We start from the raw sequence: 14,811 nt of genomic DNA on the forward strand, positions 1-14,811 counted from the left end.
GAACTCAGGCGGCCTCAGTCTTCGGTCCCCCTCCCCCCCGGGGTCATGTCGTTATTTTTGTTGTCAGAAGGGAGTTACAGTGCAATGAAGTTTCAGAACCGCTGATGTAGCACAATCTCTTTATCCTGAAAGCTGAACTTACCAGTGTAGAGTTATGTACAAAAAAATTACTGCACTCAAAAATAAAACAATGTAAAACTTTAGAGCCTACAAGCCCACTCAGTCCTACTGCTTGTTCAGCCAATCGCTCAGACAAACAAGTTTGTTTACAATCGCAGGAGATAATGCTGCCTGTCTCACATTTACAATGTCACCTGAAAGTGAGAACAGGCACTGTCGTAGCCAGTGTTACAAGATATTTATGTGCCAGATGCACTAAAGATTCATATGTCCCTTCATGCTTCAAGCCCCATTCCAGAGGACATGCATCCATGCTGATGACAGGTTCTGCTCGATAACGATCCAAAGCAGTGCAGGCCAACGCATATTAATTTTCATCATCTGAGTCAGATGCCACCAGCAGAAGGTTGATTTTCTTTTTTGGTGGTTCGGTTCTGTAGTTTCCACATCGGAGTGTTGCTCTTTTAAGACTTCTGAAAGCACGCTCCACATCTCATCCCTCTCAGATTTTGGAAGGCACTTCAGATTCTTAAATCTTGGGTCGAGTGCTGTAGCTATCTTTAGAAATCTCACATTTGTATATTCTTTGCATTTTGTCAAATCTGCAGTGAAAGTGTTCTTAAAACAAACAACATGTGCTGGGTCATCATCCAAGATTGCTATAACAGGAAATATATGGCAGAATGCGGGTAAAACACAGAGCAGGAGACATACAATTCTCCCCCAAGGAGTTCAGTCACAAATTTAATTAACACTTTTTTTTTTTTAAACGAGCGTCATCAGCATGGAAGCATGTCCTCTGGAATGGTGGCCGAAGCACGAAGGGGCATACGAATGTTTAGCATATCTGGCACAAATACCTTGCAATGCCGGCTACAAAAGTGCCATGCGAACGCCTGTTCTCACTTTCAGATGACATTGTAAATAAGAAGTGGGCAGCATTATGTCCCGTAAATGTAAACAAACTTGCTTGTTTTAGCGATTGGCTGAACAAGAAGTAGGACTGAGTAGACTTGTAGGCTCTAAATGTTTTGTTTTTTGAGTGCAGTTATGCAACAACAACAAAATCTACATTTGTAAATTGCATTTTCACGATAGATTGTACTTCAGTACTTGTATGAGGTGAATTGAAAAATACTATCTTTTCTTTATCATTTTTACAATGCAAATATTTGTAATCAATAATAATATAAAGTGAGCACTGTACACTGTTGTAATTGAAATCAATATATTTGAAAATGTAGAAAAGCGTCAAAAATATTTAATTTCAGTTGGTATTCTATTGTTTAACAGTGCGATTAATCACGATTAATTTTTTTGAGTTAATCGTGTGAATTAACTGCGATTAATCGACAGCCCTAACAATGTAGTTCTCAATACCAGAGCTAGGATATAGATATCTGAACTTCTGTTGCATGAAGAGACAAGAGTTTTCACTTGAAGGATGGAAAAAACTGAAAATGTGGCCCTCTTTTAAGTTCCACAGACCTACTTCATGAAAAATAAGGGAACAGAGAGGCTCAACCCAGGAACTAAGTGTGTCAATTACTAGTTCTGAACTTAATGCAGGAGGCAAGTTATAGTACACGGATAACAGGTACTTTGTAAGCTCTATGCATACAAAAAGGAGTTAATTACTCTGGGAGAAACATAACCTGACAATTAATACATCAGTGAGGAATGCAGCATCTGCTATTCACTGCCTGTACAATATGAGTCAAATATAAAACCTCAACCTACAAGTTATATCATCTCCCAACTTCGTTGCTGCTAAAAACCCAGAAACAGTTTGTCTTAGGCCTGGTCTATACCTAAAGAGTAGGTCAAACTAGCTATTGCTTATGGGCTGTGAAAGATTCACATTCCTAAGAGACTTAGTTAAGACTACTTAAGTCCCTGTGTAGGCACTGCTAGGTTGACAGAAGAATTCTTCTCTTGACCTAGCTACCACCTCTCGAGGGTGTGGATTTACTATAGCAATGGGAAAATCCCTTCTGTTGCTGTAGCAAGTGTCTACACTACAGTGGCAGCTGTATGGCTTGTAATGTAGCCATATCTTAAGTCCCTCATGTAGTGCAGTACAGTATGCAAGTTGCTCTTTTCCTGCTGCCTTCCATGTTCAAAGCTTATAGCCTGTAAAGTTTGTCTATGCTGATTACCCTTACAGGTCTCTTGAGGGGATTTTGCTATGGGTCAGCACTTTACCAAAACACTTAGTCTTCTCAATTATGAGAAACTCTCCTCTCACAGGGATTCTGGACATGCTCCATAGATGGGGCATCCTTAAGAAGAAGTTACTCAAATCTTGGCTGACAAAGGCCCAATTCAGACATAACTTTGATGCAGGACAGCCAAATCATACTCCGAGGAAACGGTCTTCAACGGTACATAATCTTTTTCTTATGAACTTGGCCCATGAGCCCTCTACTTCATGTTTCTTTTTTAATTATCAAGCAATTTACAGATCAACCACCAAGGCAAAGATTGATTAGATGACAGAACATAAGAGAAGAGAAGAAAAACAACCAAGAAAAAAGGAATTTAAACACAAAGACAGATGATTTTGACCAAACTAAATTGATAAAAAATGGAAAGGACATTTTTAAAAAAAAATCATGAATTATTCTTCTGTCTTCCCCTCCCTCCTAGTTTCCCAATCAGTTCAAGTACTTGAGAAAAGAAATTCCATTTAATACAGCAAAAGGAATTCACACAACTGACACAAACCACATTTGGGAACGTCACTTGCATTTACTGCTAGCAGTTGCTGTGTGTAAGGCAGATATTGCTGTGAATTGTTAAAAATAGAGTGCAAAGGGCTTTTTGTTAGCACTTTATGCAACACAGGCCTCAATGCAGAAAATTCGAAAGCAAGAAGTGCAGCCAGGAGCGTATGGTTTTGTAATGACATGGCAGATCAACAAGAGAGTTTACACTAGAAAATTCTTTTGCCTGGAGGAGAAGCTTGTGGGATCCTTGTATTATAAAAGCTGTAACTAGAAACATTATTTCTAGGTCTCAGTGTGGCTACATATAGAAGGAACCACTATTAGTGAGAGTTAGAGTATCTGTTCATTCCTTATCCGGTACACAGCTTACGGAAAGAAGATTCGCAAGATATTGACTCTCTGCTTTACTGAGGGTGACAGGAAAAAAAGGCAAAAGGATTTTTGTTTCTGGAAATTAAAAACTATAGTCGCAGAAAGCAATCTATGAGCATGTTTCCTTTTTCCTCTAAGCACACAGTCAGATTTTGTATGCGTGTTTTCAAATACTTTCAGAAATGGAACACTTATTTCCCATTAACGCTGTGGTTTTAAAATTCATCCTCAGAACATAACTTAGGAAGGTTTGCATTTAATAAAATCAAAGAGAGTTTGGGAGGAAGGAAATGGTCAGCATGTGGACAAAAGCCCTTGTATGGTTCCAGGGACATATGGGGCATTAGTTGCATTAGGAAGGGTATGGGGGCTTTTTTGAGAGTAGGGAAAAGAGGGAGCCAGAGAGTTACTGATGTCCCTGCCAAGAGTGTGACTGTTTTCACGAAACCACTCAGGGCATGTGGATTTGGGGTATTTTTCTCCAACATTCTGGCTATCAATCTAGCTCTGATCTGGCTAGCCGCTATAGTTCAGTTTAACGCTAACTATTGTGGATCTGTCATTTTTGTTCTTAAAGTGTTACAAACAGTACCCTCATTGTTGTGAGAGGCACTTCATAAGTTATTAGCCTAACCAATATCATTTTGGCACCTCTGTTACCTTCTTTTGCATTTTCTCTCTTTAACACTACTGCATCTGTGGGCACTGACTTGTGGCACAGGGAGTTTGTTAGAGTTCCTTCCTTTGTGTTTGCTAACTGGAAGCTTTACTGGGAAAGAGGAGACAGGGAGAGCACACTCTTCCTGGAAAGATGGTATCTTCCCATTAGAAAAGCCTGCAAAGCAAGGTGTGATCTCTTAGCCAGAAAGTAAGGCCTTAGATAACTATCCCTCTCTAGCTGACCTAGCCATAGCATTATTCCCAACACCCTCAATGCTCTGCTAACAACGCCATCTTTAATTTCAACCTCTTCGGAATGCTGCTGCTAAAGTCATCTTCTTGGCATGTATCAGAGGGGTAGCCGTGTTAGTCTGAATCTGTAAAAAGCAACAGAGGGTCCTGTGGCACCTTTAAGACTAACAGAAGTATTGGGAGCATAAGCTTTCGTGGGTAAGAACCTCACTTCTTCAGATGCACTTCTTCTTGGCACGTCACTCTGACCACATCAACCCCACCTTGGAGTCTCTCAGCTAATTCCCACTTCACCTCTGGAGCAAATACAAGCTTCATCTTTGCCTACAAGGCCATTCATATGTTAGCCCCATGCTCGGTGGCTGATTAGTAACCCACCACATTGACCTCCACCATTCCCAGCCTTTACCACCCACACCAGTCAGCTTCTCCTTTAAACACCTCCATGCTTCCTCCCATGATGCTCCTCACACATGGGGAAAGCACTTGGATAAAATCTGAACAGCCATGAACCTTATCTTCCTTCAGATCCCACTTAAGACTCACCTTTGCCATGATGCCTACAGAACCCAGCTTGCTGATCATGGTTACATGCTACTATTCCTCTTTCCCTTCTTTCCTGTGCCTCCCTGCCTCACCCCCCCCCCCAATTAAAAACCTCCACAAATTACACTGCACAATAAACCAACAAAGTAGTGTCAATTCTTCACTATATTTTTTGCTTCTAAGTTGTATCCTCTACTCATGTGTGTATGTATTTAACCTGTAAGATCTTCAAAGGCAGGCACTGTCTGTCTGTACAGTGCCCAGGGCCCAATCCCTTTGGGACTACCATAATATAAATATGTAATACTACTACTAGCCCACCCATTAATTTCCTCCCACAAGCATGTGTCCCCCTTTTTCATGCCATGTGAAAAGTCATAGGCCATTGGGATATGCTGCCTTCTATGCATGGAATGGTCTTCAAACTACTACATTCTCCTCGTTTCAATCTAATTTTTGTAATGTATTTCACCACAGTAAAAAGTATTTCATTTCCTTCTGAAAACTCAGTGATACCTTAAACAAGAGTCATTCATATTCACCACCTCCCCTATTTTTTATACAAATAAAAACCATACTGGATCACCAAAATGTGCTCATACCCAACTTGAGAAATCACATGATTTTATCGCTAAAACCTGTCTCACCCCACTTTGTTTGCTATCCTCACTTATTACAATTTGAACTAGTAGTTGAAAGCTTGCGCTGGCGTATAGGTGTAATTCGTAAAGTCATGTGTGTAAAAAAAAACCCCGAAAATGGCTGCCAACTTACAAATTAAATGGTAACAGATCACGTATCCCCGTGACAACTGAGGCTGGTGATTTTCTAAACAAAAAGAGCTCTCAAAATTCTAGACTTCAGAGTGACATTTAAAGTTATTGTGTACGCTGACTGTGGTGTTGTGTAGGTGGTTGTGTTGATTTGTGTCTGGGTCGGCTGGGCTGGGAGATTTGTGCAGGTAGCAAATGAAGGCCGTGTGCTGCCATGAGGGGTTGTGTGTGTTTGGGGTTATTGTTTATGCCAGTTGTGTTGCTGTGTGAGTGGTTGCGTGGATTTGAGTGGACAGGAGTTGGCGCAAGTTAACCCCCATCCATGCAGTCTCCCACATACAACCAATGAAACTGTTGCATGCAAATTAGCTGTAGAGTAAGGGTGGTAATGAATATCATAGTGATCTAGGATTTGTCGCCTGGCATAGATACATGCCTTACTGTACCTGTACATCACACAGATGTAATTTGTAAAGTCAAAATGGCTGAGAACTTAAAATTGGACAGCAACAGATGAGAAAACCCAGCGATGCTTCAATCTTGTGATATTCTGAACAAAAAGAGCCCTCAACCATGCTTGTAGCTGCATTCATTGCTTCATACCGACGCAGACATTTTAGGTTTTAGAGTGACACAAAGAGCGACATCCCTGTAATCTTATTACATCAATTTTAAATTATACACAAGATCTTTGGGGCAGAGGCTATCTTTCTCCATCTCTGAAGCATCTCTGGTGCTCTATTAAATATATATGGAGTGGCTTTAAAAAGCACTGTTTTCCCAATAAAGTTCTAGAGTGCTTTTCTTTAAAAATGCAAAATATTTTCAAAAAAGTTGCACTATAAATTTTTGGAAATGTGTCAGGTTTTTTTCATCTCTACAATGGAAGAAACAACATTTCATAGCTAGTAAGTTTTGCCATGGAGTTAGGAATAAAAGAAAATAACTTACGGCTTATGGATACTGTAGCAGGCCTGCTCACAATTGCACCAGCACTGTAATTGGCAATGCACTGATAGTGACCAGAATTTGAGGGGCTGAGAGAGAAGATTGTCAAAGATCCTAGCTGCACCTCCACTTGCTCCACCCTGCTGTCCAACCTTTGTCCGTTAAACAGCCAAGAAATGCGAGCTGTGGAGGGTTCAGCAGAGCAATGAAGCTTTACAGGCCCACCAGGCTTCTGGATAGTAGACAGGGGCTCAGAAATAAAATGAGGAATCAAATCTAAAAGGAAAGAAAGACATTAAATGGCTGAACAATACTTAGCAGTATGACATTTGAATACTCTCTGAAATCTCTGTCTAGATCAGTTATACTTTGACTTGTATGGAAGAATGGACCAGATTTATTACTGTGCAAATATAAAAAGTATTTCCCTGCAATTGTTCTCCAAAAACATAGCTTGGCAAATGATCACCCCTAGAGTCTCGGGCCACTGTACACAGATGTGGCAAAAATTCTCTTACATCAAAGTCCTGAGTGATAGGTCCTAGCAGAGGGTGGACAGTTTCTTTCACAGCAGGAGTACAAGTACTGGCAAAATAATAAAAGGCAGGACAATGCAACATTAAACCATTTACAGAACCTCCCAATTCTTTGAGGAGACGGTGTGTCAGTGGTAATCTGTCAAAATGGAGATCTTTGGAGAACAGGCAATTATCTCTTTTCAAAAGATATTCATCTTGACAGATTCCCACTACTAGAGACTAACATGCCACTGGGAGGTCATTATGACAAAAGCAAATAGCCTGCAACAATAAACTAATTGAACCCACCTTAATATTCATGAAGAGATAAGATACATCCAAAATTATATAAGTGAGAAAAGAGTCTTCTCCAAAATAAGATTACCAGGGACCGAAGAGTTTGGGTGTCCAAAGACCAGAAAGATTTTGTTACAATGAGACTAAATCTAAACTTGGTGTCCTGATAAGACCACTCTCATCTGGTAAGCACATGCACAGAAGACCACATGGCTCCTTTGCAAATCTTCTGATGGAACACAGAATGGTAATTTGAAGATGTAGCTAATTTGCTCTGTATAAAATGTACTTTGACATGAGTTTCAAAGTTCTAGACCTACTATGCTGTCAAAGTAGCTTCAATCAGCCTGCTATTTAGGCATGTTTATCTACGAGACTGCAGAACTTATTAAATTAGGATGAAATAAAATGTTAAAGTCTACCTAAGTTATATGCAGTGTCAGTCCCAAGATATAAGAGAGACATGGTGGGTGAGGTAACATCTTTTATTGGACCAACTTCTGCTGGTGAAAGACACGCTTTCGAGCCACAGAGAGCTCTTCTTCAGGTCACCTTGTCTTTCTAAAGTTTACCTGAGATTTTCATGTGCTCCGAATAATTGGACTTCACCAGGTAGAGCCTGATGAAGATGGAACTGCATCATCACATTTGTAAGGCTGTGAGGAGCCATTGTGAAGCTGTCTGTATCAGCTCAACATTCACATTTGAAAAAATATCTTCACCACTGTAAGGGCTAAAAACTTTATTTGGTAAATGAAAACTTGAGTTTTGCACAACTTGGGTTACGCAAGTCCTTCGCCAGGGCAAATTTCACGCTCATCAGACATCAGGGTTTTTCCAGCCCTACCCACTGAAACACTGCAGAAAGCAGTTGGAAACAATTTCCAAAGTGGTGCACATTCCTGCTAACAACAGAAACTGGTGCATAGAGGCAGCAAACAAAAGGCAATCCTGGCGACTTCTGTTATGTTAGAAACAGAAGGGGGGAGAATCAGTTTGCCAAACAGAAAAAAATGGGAGTGGAAAAGCAGTTTCTAGTTTGTGAATATGTTGTAAACACTGAAATGTAAAAAAAAAAAAAACCACCACTAGATAGTGTGTGTTTCACAGTGACCTATGAAGTTTCCTGTGAATGGTTCTGCTCAATTAATATTTTCTTCTAAAAATCAGTTCACTCTTCCACTAGTTACACAGATCAATTTCAGATGAAAGATTGTTTAATGATTTTTAACTGAGCCATAAAAAACATGAACAAACAGAAACAACCCTGGAAATTAAAGTGTGGTTCTACTCAGAAAAATCAGCTCCATAAAAATGGAATCCTGGGGTTACATAAAGATGCCAGATCTATTTTTTTCCAGCTTTGATACTTTTTCTGGATGCTAGTGCTACAAATGTGAACTGAGATCTCAGAGAAAAGCAGTGGTCTTTCTAGTTTGTAGCTCAGCATCAGTAAAACTAGTGGCATTCGTTACATCTTTGTCACCCCACGGTCTTCAAATTCTGCCCTCAGCTATAACTGTGAAACCACATTGTTTTCAGTGTGGATGCACAGGGTATAACTGGGGCAGAAAGTGACCCTGAACCTGGAATTTACTTAACGAGTTTTAGAATGGTTGAAAAACAAGATTCATCTCACTCTCCTGCATTGCCTAGGGAGGGCTAACGCTAGTAAAAGCTTGTAGCTAAATTAAGCCTAGCTGACAGCACACAAGGAGCAGATCGGTTATTAAAACCATGCCATTTTTACATACGAGCTTTTCAGACTAGAGCCAGGGTTTATTTTGTTAGAGATTCAACTTCTACCTATGTCTTTCTGCATACTTTAAACCATCCCTAAAACAGCACTTTCCACGAGCAAGAGGTAAGACCTGAACTGTACACACAGTGCCATGACAGTTTAGTTCAATTTTGGGGCACCTGTAATCCTTAGTCATTTTGAAAATACAGGCTTCTAATACTCAAGCAAGTTCCCTAGGTCAAGATGAAGCCTTACCTGAACTTGTAGCGGAGAAGATAACTGCAGCAGTGATGAAGAGCAGTGCCTGTAAGGGTCTGGGATCCGGATGCATAGCGCCAGATTACAGAAATTGAAAGCAGAGTTCCAGACTAAGACAAGGTACTGAAAAAACTATAAACAAGAAAAAAAGTCTACAGTAAATTTCAGACAGACACTCTTTCCTTCTTTGCATACTGTTGACAGAAACACAGTCTGACATTTGATTCAAGGAAATTCCAACCTTTAAGAACTAGAGATTTTCCATATCTAAATGTGACACTGCCCTCTTGGCCAACACACCAGAGACTGAACCATAGACCTTCAGAGCTAAAAACATGAGTTGCTACAGCTTGGGCTAATTGGCCAAGGCTATGTAGCTGTGGTCTGTGGGTTACATAAGCATATGACAGTACTCCAGATGAAGTAGAGACAAATCAGAAGTTTGTAGAGGTTTTAAAATTTGTATCTGTCAAAGATTGAGAAATTATAGATCCAGAGGAAAAAATCATGGTCCTTGTATTGATTTATCCATCAGCCAGCACTGTTATTTGCTCACAGATATGTGAGAGCACACATGAATTCTGACATACTAGGATACTCGATACAGATACAAAATATGTATTATGCATAGAAATCCAATCTGGATTTGACTTTAATGGGATTCTGCACAGGCATAAAAGGTCTCCCTGGGTGAAGCAACTTGCAGATTATGGGCCTGTGTTTATCTAGCACCAGTCATTATTTACTCACTACTTATCTCAATTTTACATTCGCTGATTTAAACTTCAAAGTACTCAGATTCTGGAATTTCAGATTTTCCGAATTTATCAAGTTCACATAAGAAGAGTCCTAATTTATCAAATACTTTGTCTCCCTTTGTGCTCTGTAAAACTCCATTCTAAATAAATAGTGGGGGGGGGTTGTTTAATATTTCAGACCTTACTGACACTGAAGGGATTTTAAAAAATAATAATGGTTAGCTCTTATATAGCGCTTTTCAGAGTACATCTCAAAGTGCTTTTAGCGGAATTTGATTAAAAATCAGAATTGACCATCTTAAACTTTTCCTTCCAACCCAGAATGTCAAAACCAAAGCTCATTATTGAAGCCTTCGCCTTGGAAAGAAGAGGCACTCTCAAAGCAACCAATATCCTTCACAAAGCAGACACCACCTACAGAAATCCCTCATTCCAAAATAAATGAAAGATTCAACTCCTATGTCTCCCTATATATTTTAGACTAGAGTTTAGGCCAGAGGTCCCCAAAGTGTGGGGCGCGGCATGGAGGACTGTCCGGGGAGCGCAGCAGGGCCCAGTCCATCCCCCATGGGGACGGGGAGGGAGCACTACCCAGCCCCTCCCCGACCCCAGCTCTGCTCTGCTCCCACCCCAGCCGCATCCCTGGCTTCCGTTCCCAGCCTTGGCTACTGGCAAGGCCAGGAGTGGAGCCGCGCCTGGCCGCGATCCTGGCTGCCTGCGGCCCCACTCCCACCCTTGCCCATGTCCTACCCCGCCCACAAGCTGCAGTCCTGCTCTTGGCCTTGGAGGGTGGGGGGCGGGAGGGGCACAGACCCTCAAAAGTTTGGGGACTGCTGGTTTAGGCTATTTCTAATATAAAACTTTTCATGAGAAGGAAGTATATGACATGTACCGTTTACAGAGTGTTTAGACAATTTAGTTAAAATACTTTACATTTCCCATCTTAAGCTTGCTAATCAGGTTACTTGGCAAAGATCTTCAGAGTGCATGCCCCAAAATACTGAAATCTAGTCAGCAAAATATTGTTTGTAAAAAAAATCTGATCAAGAATCGCCGGGAATGTGACCCAAAGTTGGCTAGGTTTGGCATAGTAGCTCTTATTACGTAACTCAGCCCTTGTTCATAACAGAGAAATAAACTTAGCCAACCTACTGAAATACACAAGCGGTTTTCATTCTTTTGTTATTGCTGCATTGGAACATCATGCAGAGTATGCATAGGTTGACTTTTATAAAAGTCAAATCGCAATTTAAATATTTAATTGTCAAAAATGACCACTCTACCTCAAATTATTTTCTTCATCAGACATGCGGTCCTCTTCTATCCTCTCATCCCTCAAATCATAGATTATGGGACATTAATTACACAGGCTTACAAGCTACATCTTTTGTATTTCTCCAGACAGATAATTATGCATTCAGTTACACTATGCATGCGGAACCAGATTAAAAAACCTGAGCACCGCTTTTCCAATAATTTTAATACACACACACACACACACACACACACACACACACACACACTGCAATTTAATTCCACGGAAGGACTTTAAATACTGCCACTAAATATTGAAGAAGCTCACAATAGAACCATAACAGAAAAGTTGTACAGAAAGCCAAATGATGTATTCATAAAACAGTCCACACCAGATCTCAATTTTGCATTTCATAATATCAACCACACCATGAAACAATCAACCTGTCCTGCTGTCAGCTGTTACATACACCGAAATCTCAGATCTTAAATTTCTGACATTTGTGTCCCTCCAAATTAGTGGAGATAAGATCATGTTCCTCTCCAAAATCCCTAATATCTGCATATGGTATTTACATAAATTCAAAAAAGCAGAAAAACATCTGTAGACGTTCATCTAAATGCCTCCCCTGATATTTAAATCCACTACTTCACAGTTACCTCATTTATTAACCTAGGCTATACAAGAAAGTAGCTGTTGATAACATTCACTGCATTCTTTAAGGGCTTCATGTGTCAGCAATTTCTATGAAAATGTACATCTGATGTACAGGTTGGATCCTGGGCTCTGCTGGTCTAATGTACACTGCTCAGAATTCAAACAATTAAGAACTAGAGGCAAAACGACGAACACCAAAATGTGGTACAGGATACAAATGTTTCAATTTGAAAAATGGAAAGCAGTACTGTAACTTTCACATTCTCAAAGCTTGAAGGTCAATGTAGCATGATGAAAAGACAAAAAAGTATTCGATCTTAATAGGAGTAAAAACACTTCATGTTTCCTAGAGGCTACTTACTTATTGCTGTTTTTCCCTGCATATCACATTTAAATTTAAAAAATGGTTCAAAGGGATCCTACTGAATTATGTTAGACAATGCACCAAATTAAGGTTTGATAGGCCTGCAAGACCATTCAGTAGTTCTACGTGCTTCACTCTTAAAGAGTCCAACAATTGCTAATTCCTTTAGAGATCACTCAAGGATATTTTTGGTAACACAGATGGCAGAAAAAACTAGCTGTGTAGAAAGTGCTTGGTTTATTTGAATATTCACTTGGTTCAAGGGCAGGAGAGCTACCCCTCTAGCGAGCACACAGGACAAAGTAAACATTCAGAGAACTTGTTAACACGAACCACTTTTCCGAAAAGGGTGGGGGGTGGTGTTTCTTTTTGCCAAATCTTTCCTCAACTATTTATTTATAAAAAGCAATGAAACGTAAATTCTAGGTCAACTTTAACCCCAGTGCATGAGGCTACTGGGTTACACTGCAGCTGTCTTTAACCAAGGCAAAGCTCATTATCTTCAACTAAACCTTATCTTATGAAATCTCTCCTTTATCCATTCTCTGATTTCCTTCTGTTTATCTTTTTTACATGTTCCTTATTGCCAGTGTCAACAGCTATTCTGCTCTTTTGATCTTTTAGTAGGCTTGAATGACAGTGCGACCAATTACAGTGTATTATGTATACAGAAAAAACTGCACAAGAATTCATGCATGTGCCTAAGTATCCTCCGACTGGAAAAACACCACAAGTATGCTATAAAAAACTTTAATGAATCTAAAGTAATCAGTTATAAAAGCAATATTAGTGTTTAGGCACTTGTTTCAAATTCAGTTTTAAGAAAAGACACTGATGTTGCAAAAATTGGTATCTAAATATTGGCATCTGCTCAGCTCTTTTGTCATTTTTATACTTTGTTACCCAAAGAACACCTAAGTAAGTGGAACATTTAAGTTGAACAATGTCTAGAGAATAAAGGCCGCAGTGCCATGTATTAAAGCTTTCCTTTTACTGTACTTATGTCTCGTAAATATCAACAAAGAAAAATGCTTTTATAATGTATTAGGCTAATTACTTTCCAGCTGATGACTGATCAATGGCCTACATCAGTGGTTCTCAACCAGGGCTCTGGGGCCTCCTGGGGGTCTGCGAGCAGGTTTCAGAGGGGCCGCCAAGCAGGGCCAGTGTTAGACTTGCAGGAGCCCAGGGTAGAAAGCCGAAGCCACACTGCATGGGGCTGAAGCCCAGGGCCCTGAGCCTTGCCACCTGGGGCTGAAGGCGGAGCCTGCAGCTTAGTTTCGCGGGGCCCCCGTGGCCCCACATATTTGCCCTGCTCACTACCCTCTAACACCAGCCCTGGCTTTTATATGCAGAAAACTAGTTGTGGAGGCACAGGTGGGCCATGGAGTTTTTATAGCGGGGGGAAGGGGAGCTCAGAGAAAAAAAAAAAGGTTGAGAACCCCTGGCCTACATGAAATGGTCAGTGTCACAATTCAGAGCAACGGCACATGTATTTGCCCTCAGTGGCCATACAAGCACACCCACTTTCAGACTTCCCACTCCCCCGACTGTTACCTCTCTTAGGTGGAGACCCACGACCCACTCCCTTCTGACCCGGCTAGTCCCAGGTTGCACAGTTCCCTGCCTTCTATGTTATGCCCAACAGAGGCAGAGTGCCCAAACACACCTGCCTCCTTTCTCAACAGGGATGGTTAGAGTGTGACTGCCCCCAGTTATAGATACGGCAAAGCTCTTTCTATGCAAGCCTCTTTTATCCTTAAGGAATAGCACTAGAGAGAGAACATTAAAAACAAGAAAGGAACATACACACATGCTAATGATGATGGGCGATCACTCGGTACTGAGTATGATCATCTTCCATGGGAGTTATGGGTCCTCAGGTGGCTAATAAGGCCAATCCTTGAACCACAAGTTCTATTGCAATGAGGGCAGATGTTTTCAGGCTCAGCAGGAGGCTGTTGACCATGACTGGGAGCCAGCCTCTCCTTCCTCCCATGCCTCTTGTCCTCTTCGGCTTGTCGGGGAGCAAGTACAAACTGCAGGGGACCATCACATAGGACTTCACTCCATTTTAAGCGATCCTGGGCAAGTGTTTCCCAAGTGTCAATGTCAATATTACACTTTTTTAGGTTGTCCTTCAGCAAGTCCTTATAACGCTTCTGTTGTCCACCCACGTTATGGTACCCTTCTTTCAGCTGAGAGAACAGGACCTGTTTTGGGAGGAGATGGTCTGGCATCCGGACAACGTGACCAGTCCAGCAGAATTGCTGACGGATGATCATTGCCTTGATACTGGTGGTCTTTGCCTCTTCCAGAACACTAATATTGGTGCGCCTGTCTTCCCATTTGATCTTCAGAATCTTACGAGGGCAATATGATGGTGCCTCTCAAGGACTTTCAAGTGGTATCTATAGGTTGTCCAAGTTTTGGACCCATACCACAGCGTTGGGAGAATAATGGCTTGGTAAACAAGAAGCTTGGTGTCTGTTCGAATGTTATGATCTTCAAAAACCCTGTGCCATAAATGAGAAAAAGCTACACTGGCACAGCTCAGGCAATG

At 40.9% G+C, this 14,811-nt stretch overlaps 1 protein-coding gene across 1 annotated transcript in view; it reads right to left on the reverse strand.

Annotated features, from left to right (window-relative positions):
* The window catches only part of CDON (cell adhesion associated, oncogene regulated), a 57,231-nt gene extending 47,891 nt beyond the window's left edge, over positions 1-9,340 (reverse strand). Inside the window, exons 1-2 of the mRNA XM_065417123.1 lie at positions 9,212-9,340; positions 6,404-6,676 (exon numbers count right to left, since the gene is read on the reverse strand). Of these exons, the coding sequence (XP_065273195.1) occupies positions 6,404-6,676; positions 9,212-9,287 (349 nt within the window). The 5' untranslated portion in view covers positions 9,288-9,340. The remainder of the gene's footprint in view (positions 1-6,403; positions 6,677-9,211) is intronic.
* Between the last annotated feature and the right edge of the window lie 5,471 nt (positions 9,341-14,811).

This window comes from Emys orbicularis, chromosome 15, assembly GCF_028017835.1.
Source record: "Emys orbicularis isolate rEmyOrb1 chromosome 15, rEmyOrb1.hap1, whole genome shotgun sequence".
Classification (NCBI taxonomy): Eukaryota; Metazoa; Chordata; order Testudines; family Emydidae; genus Emys; species Emys orbicularis.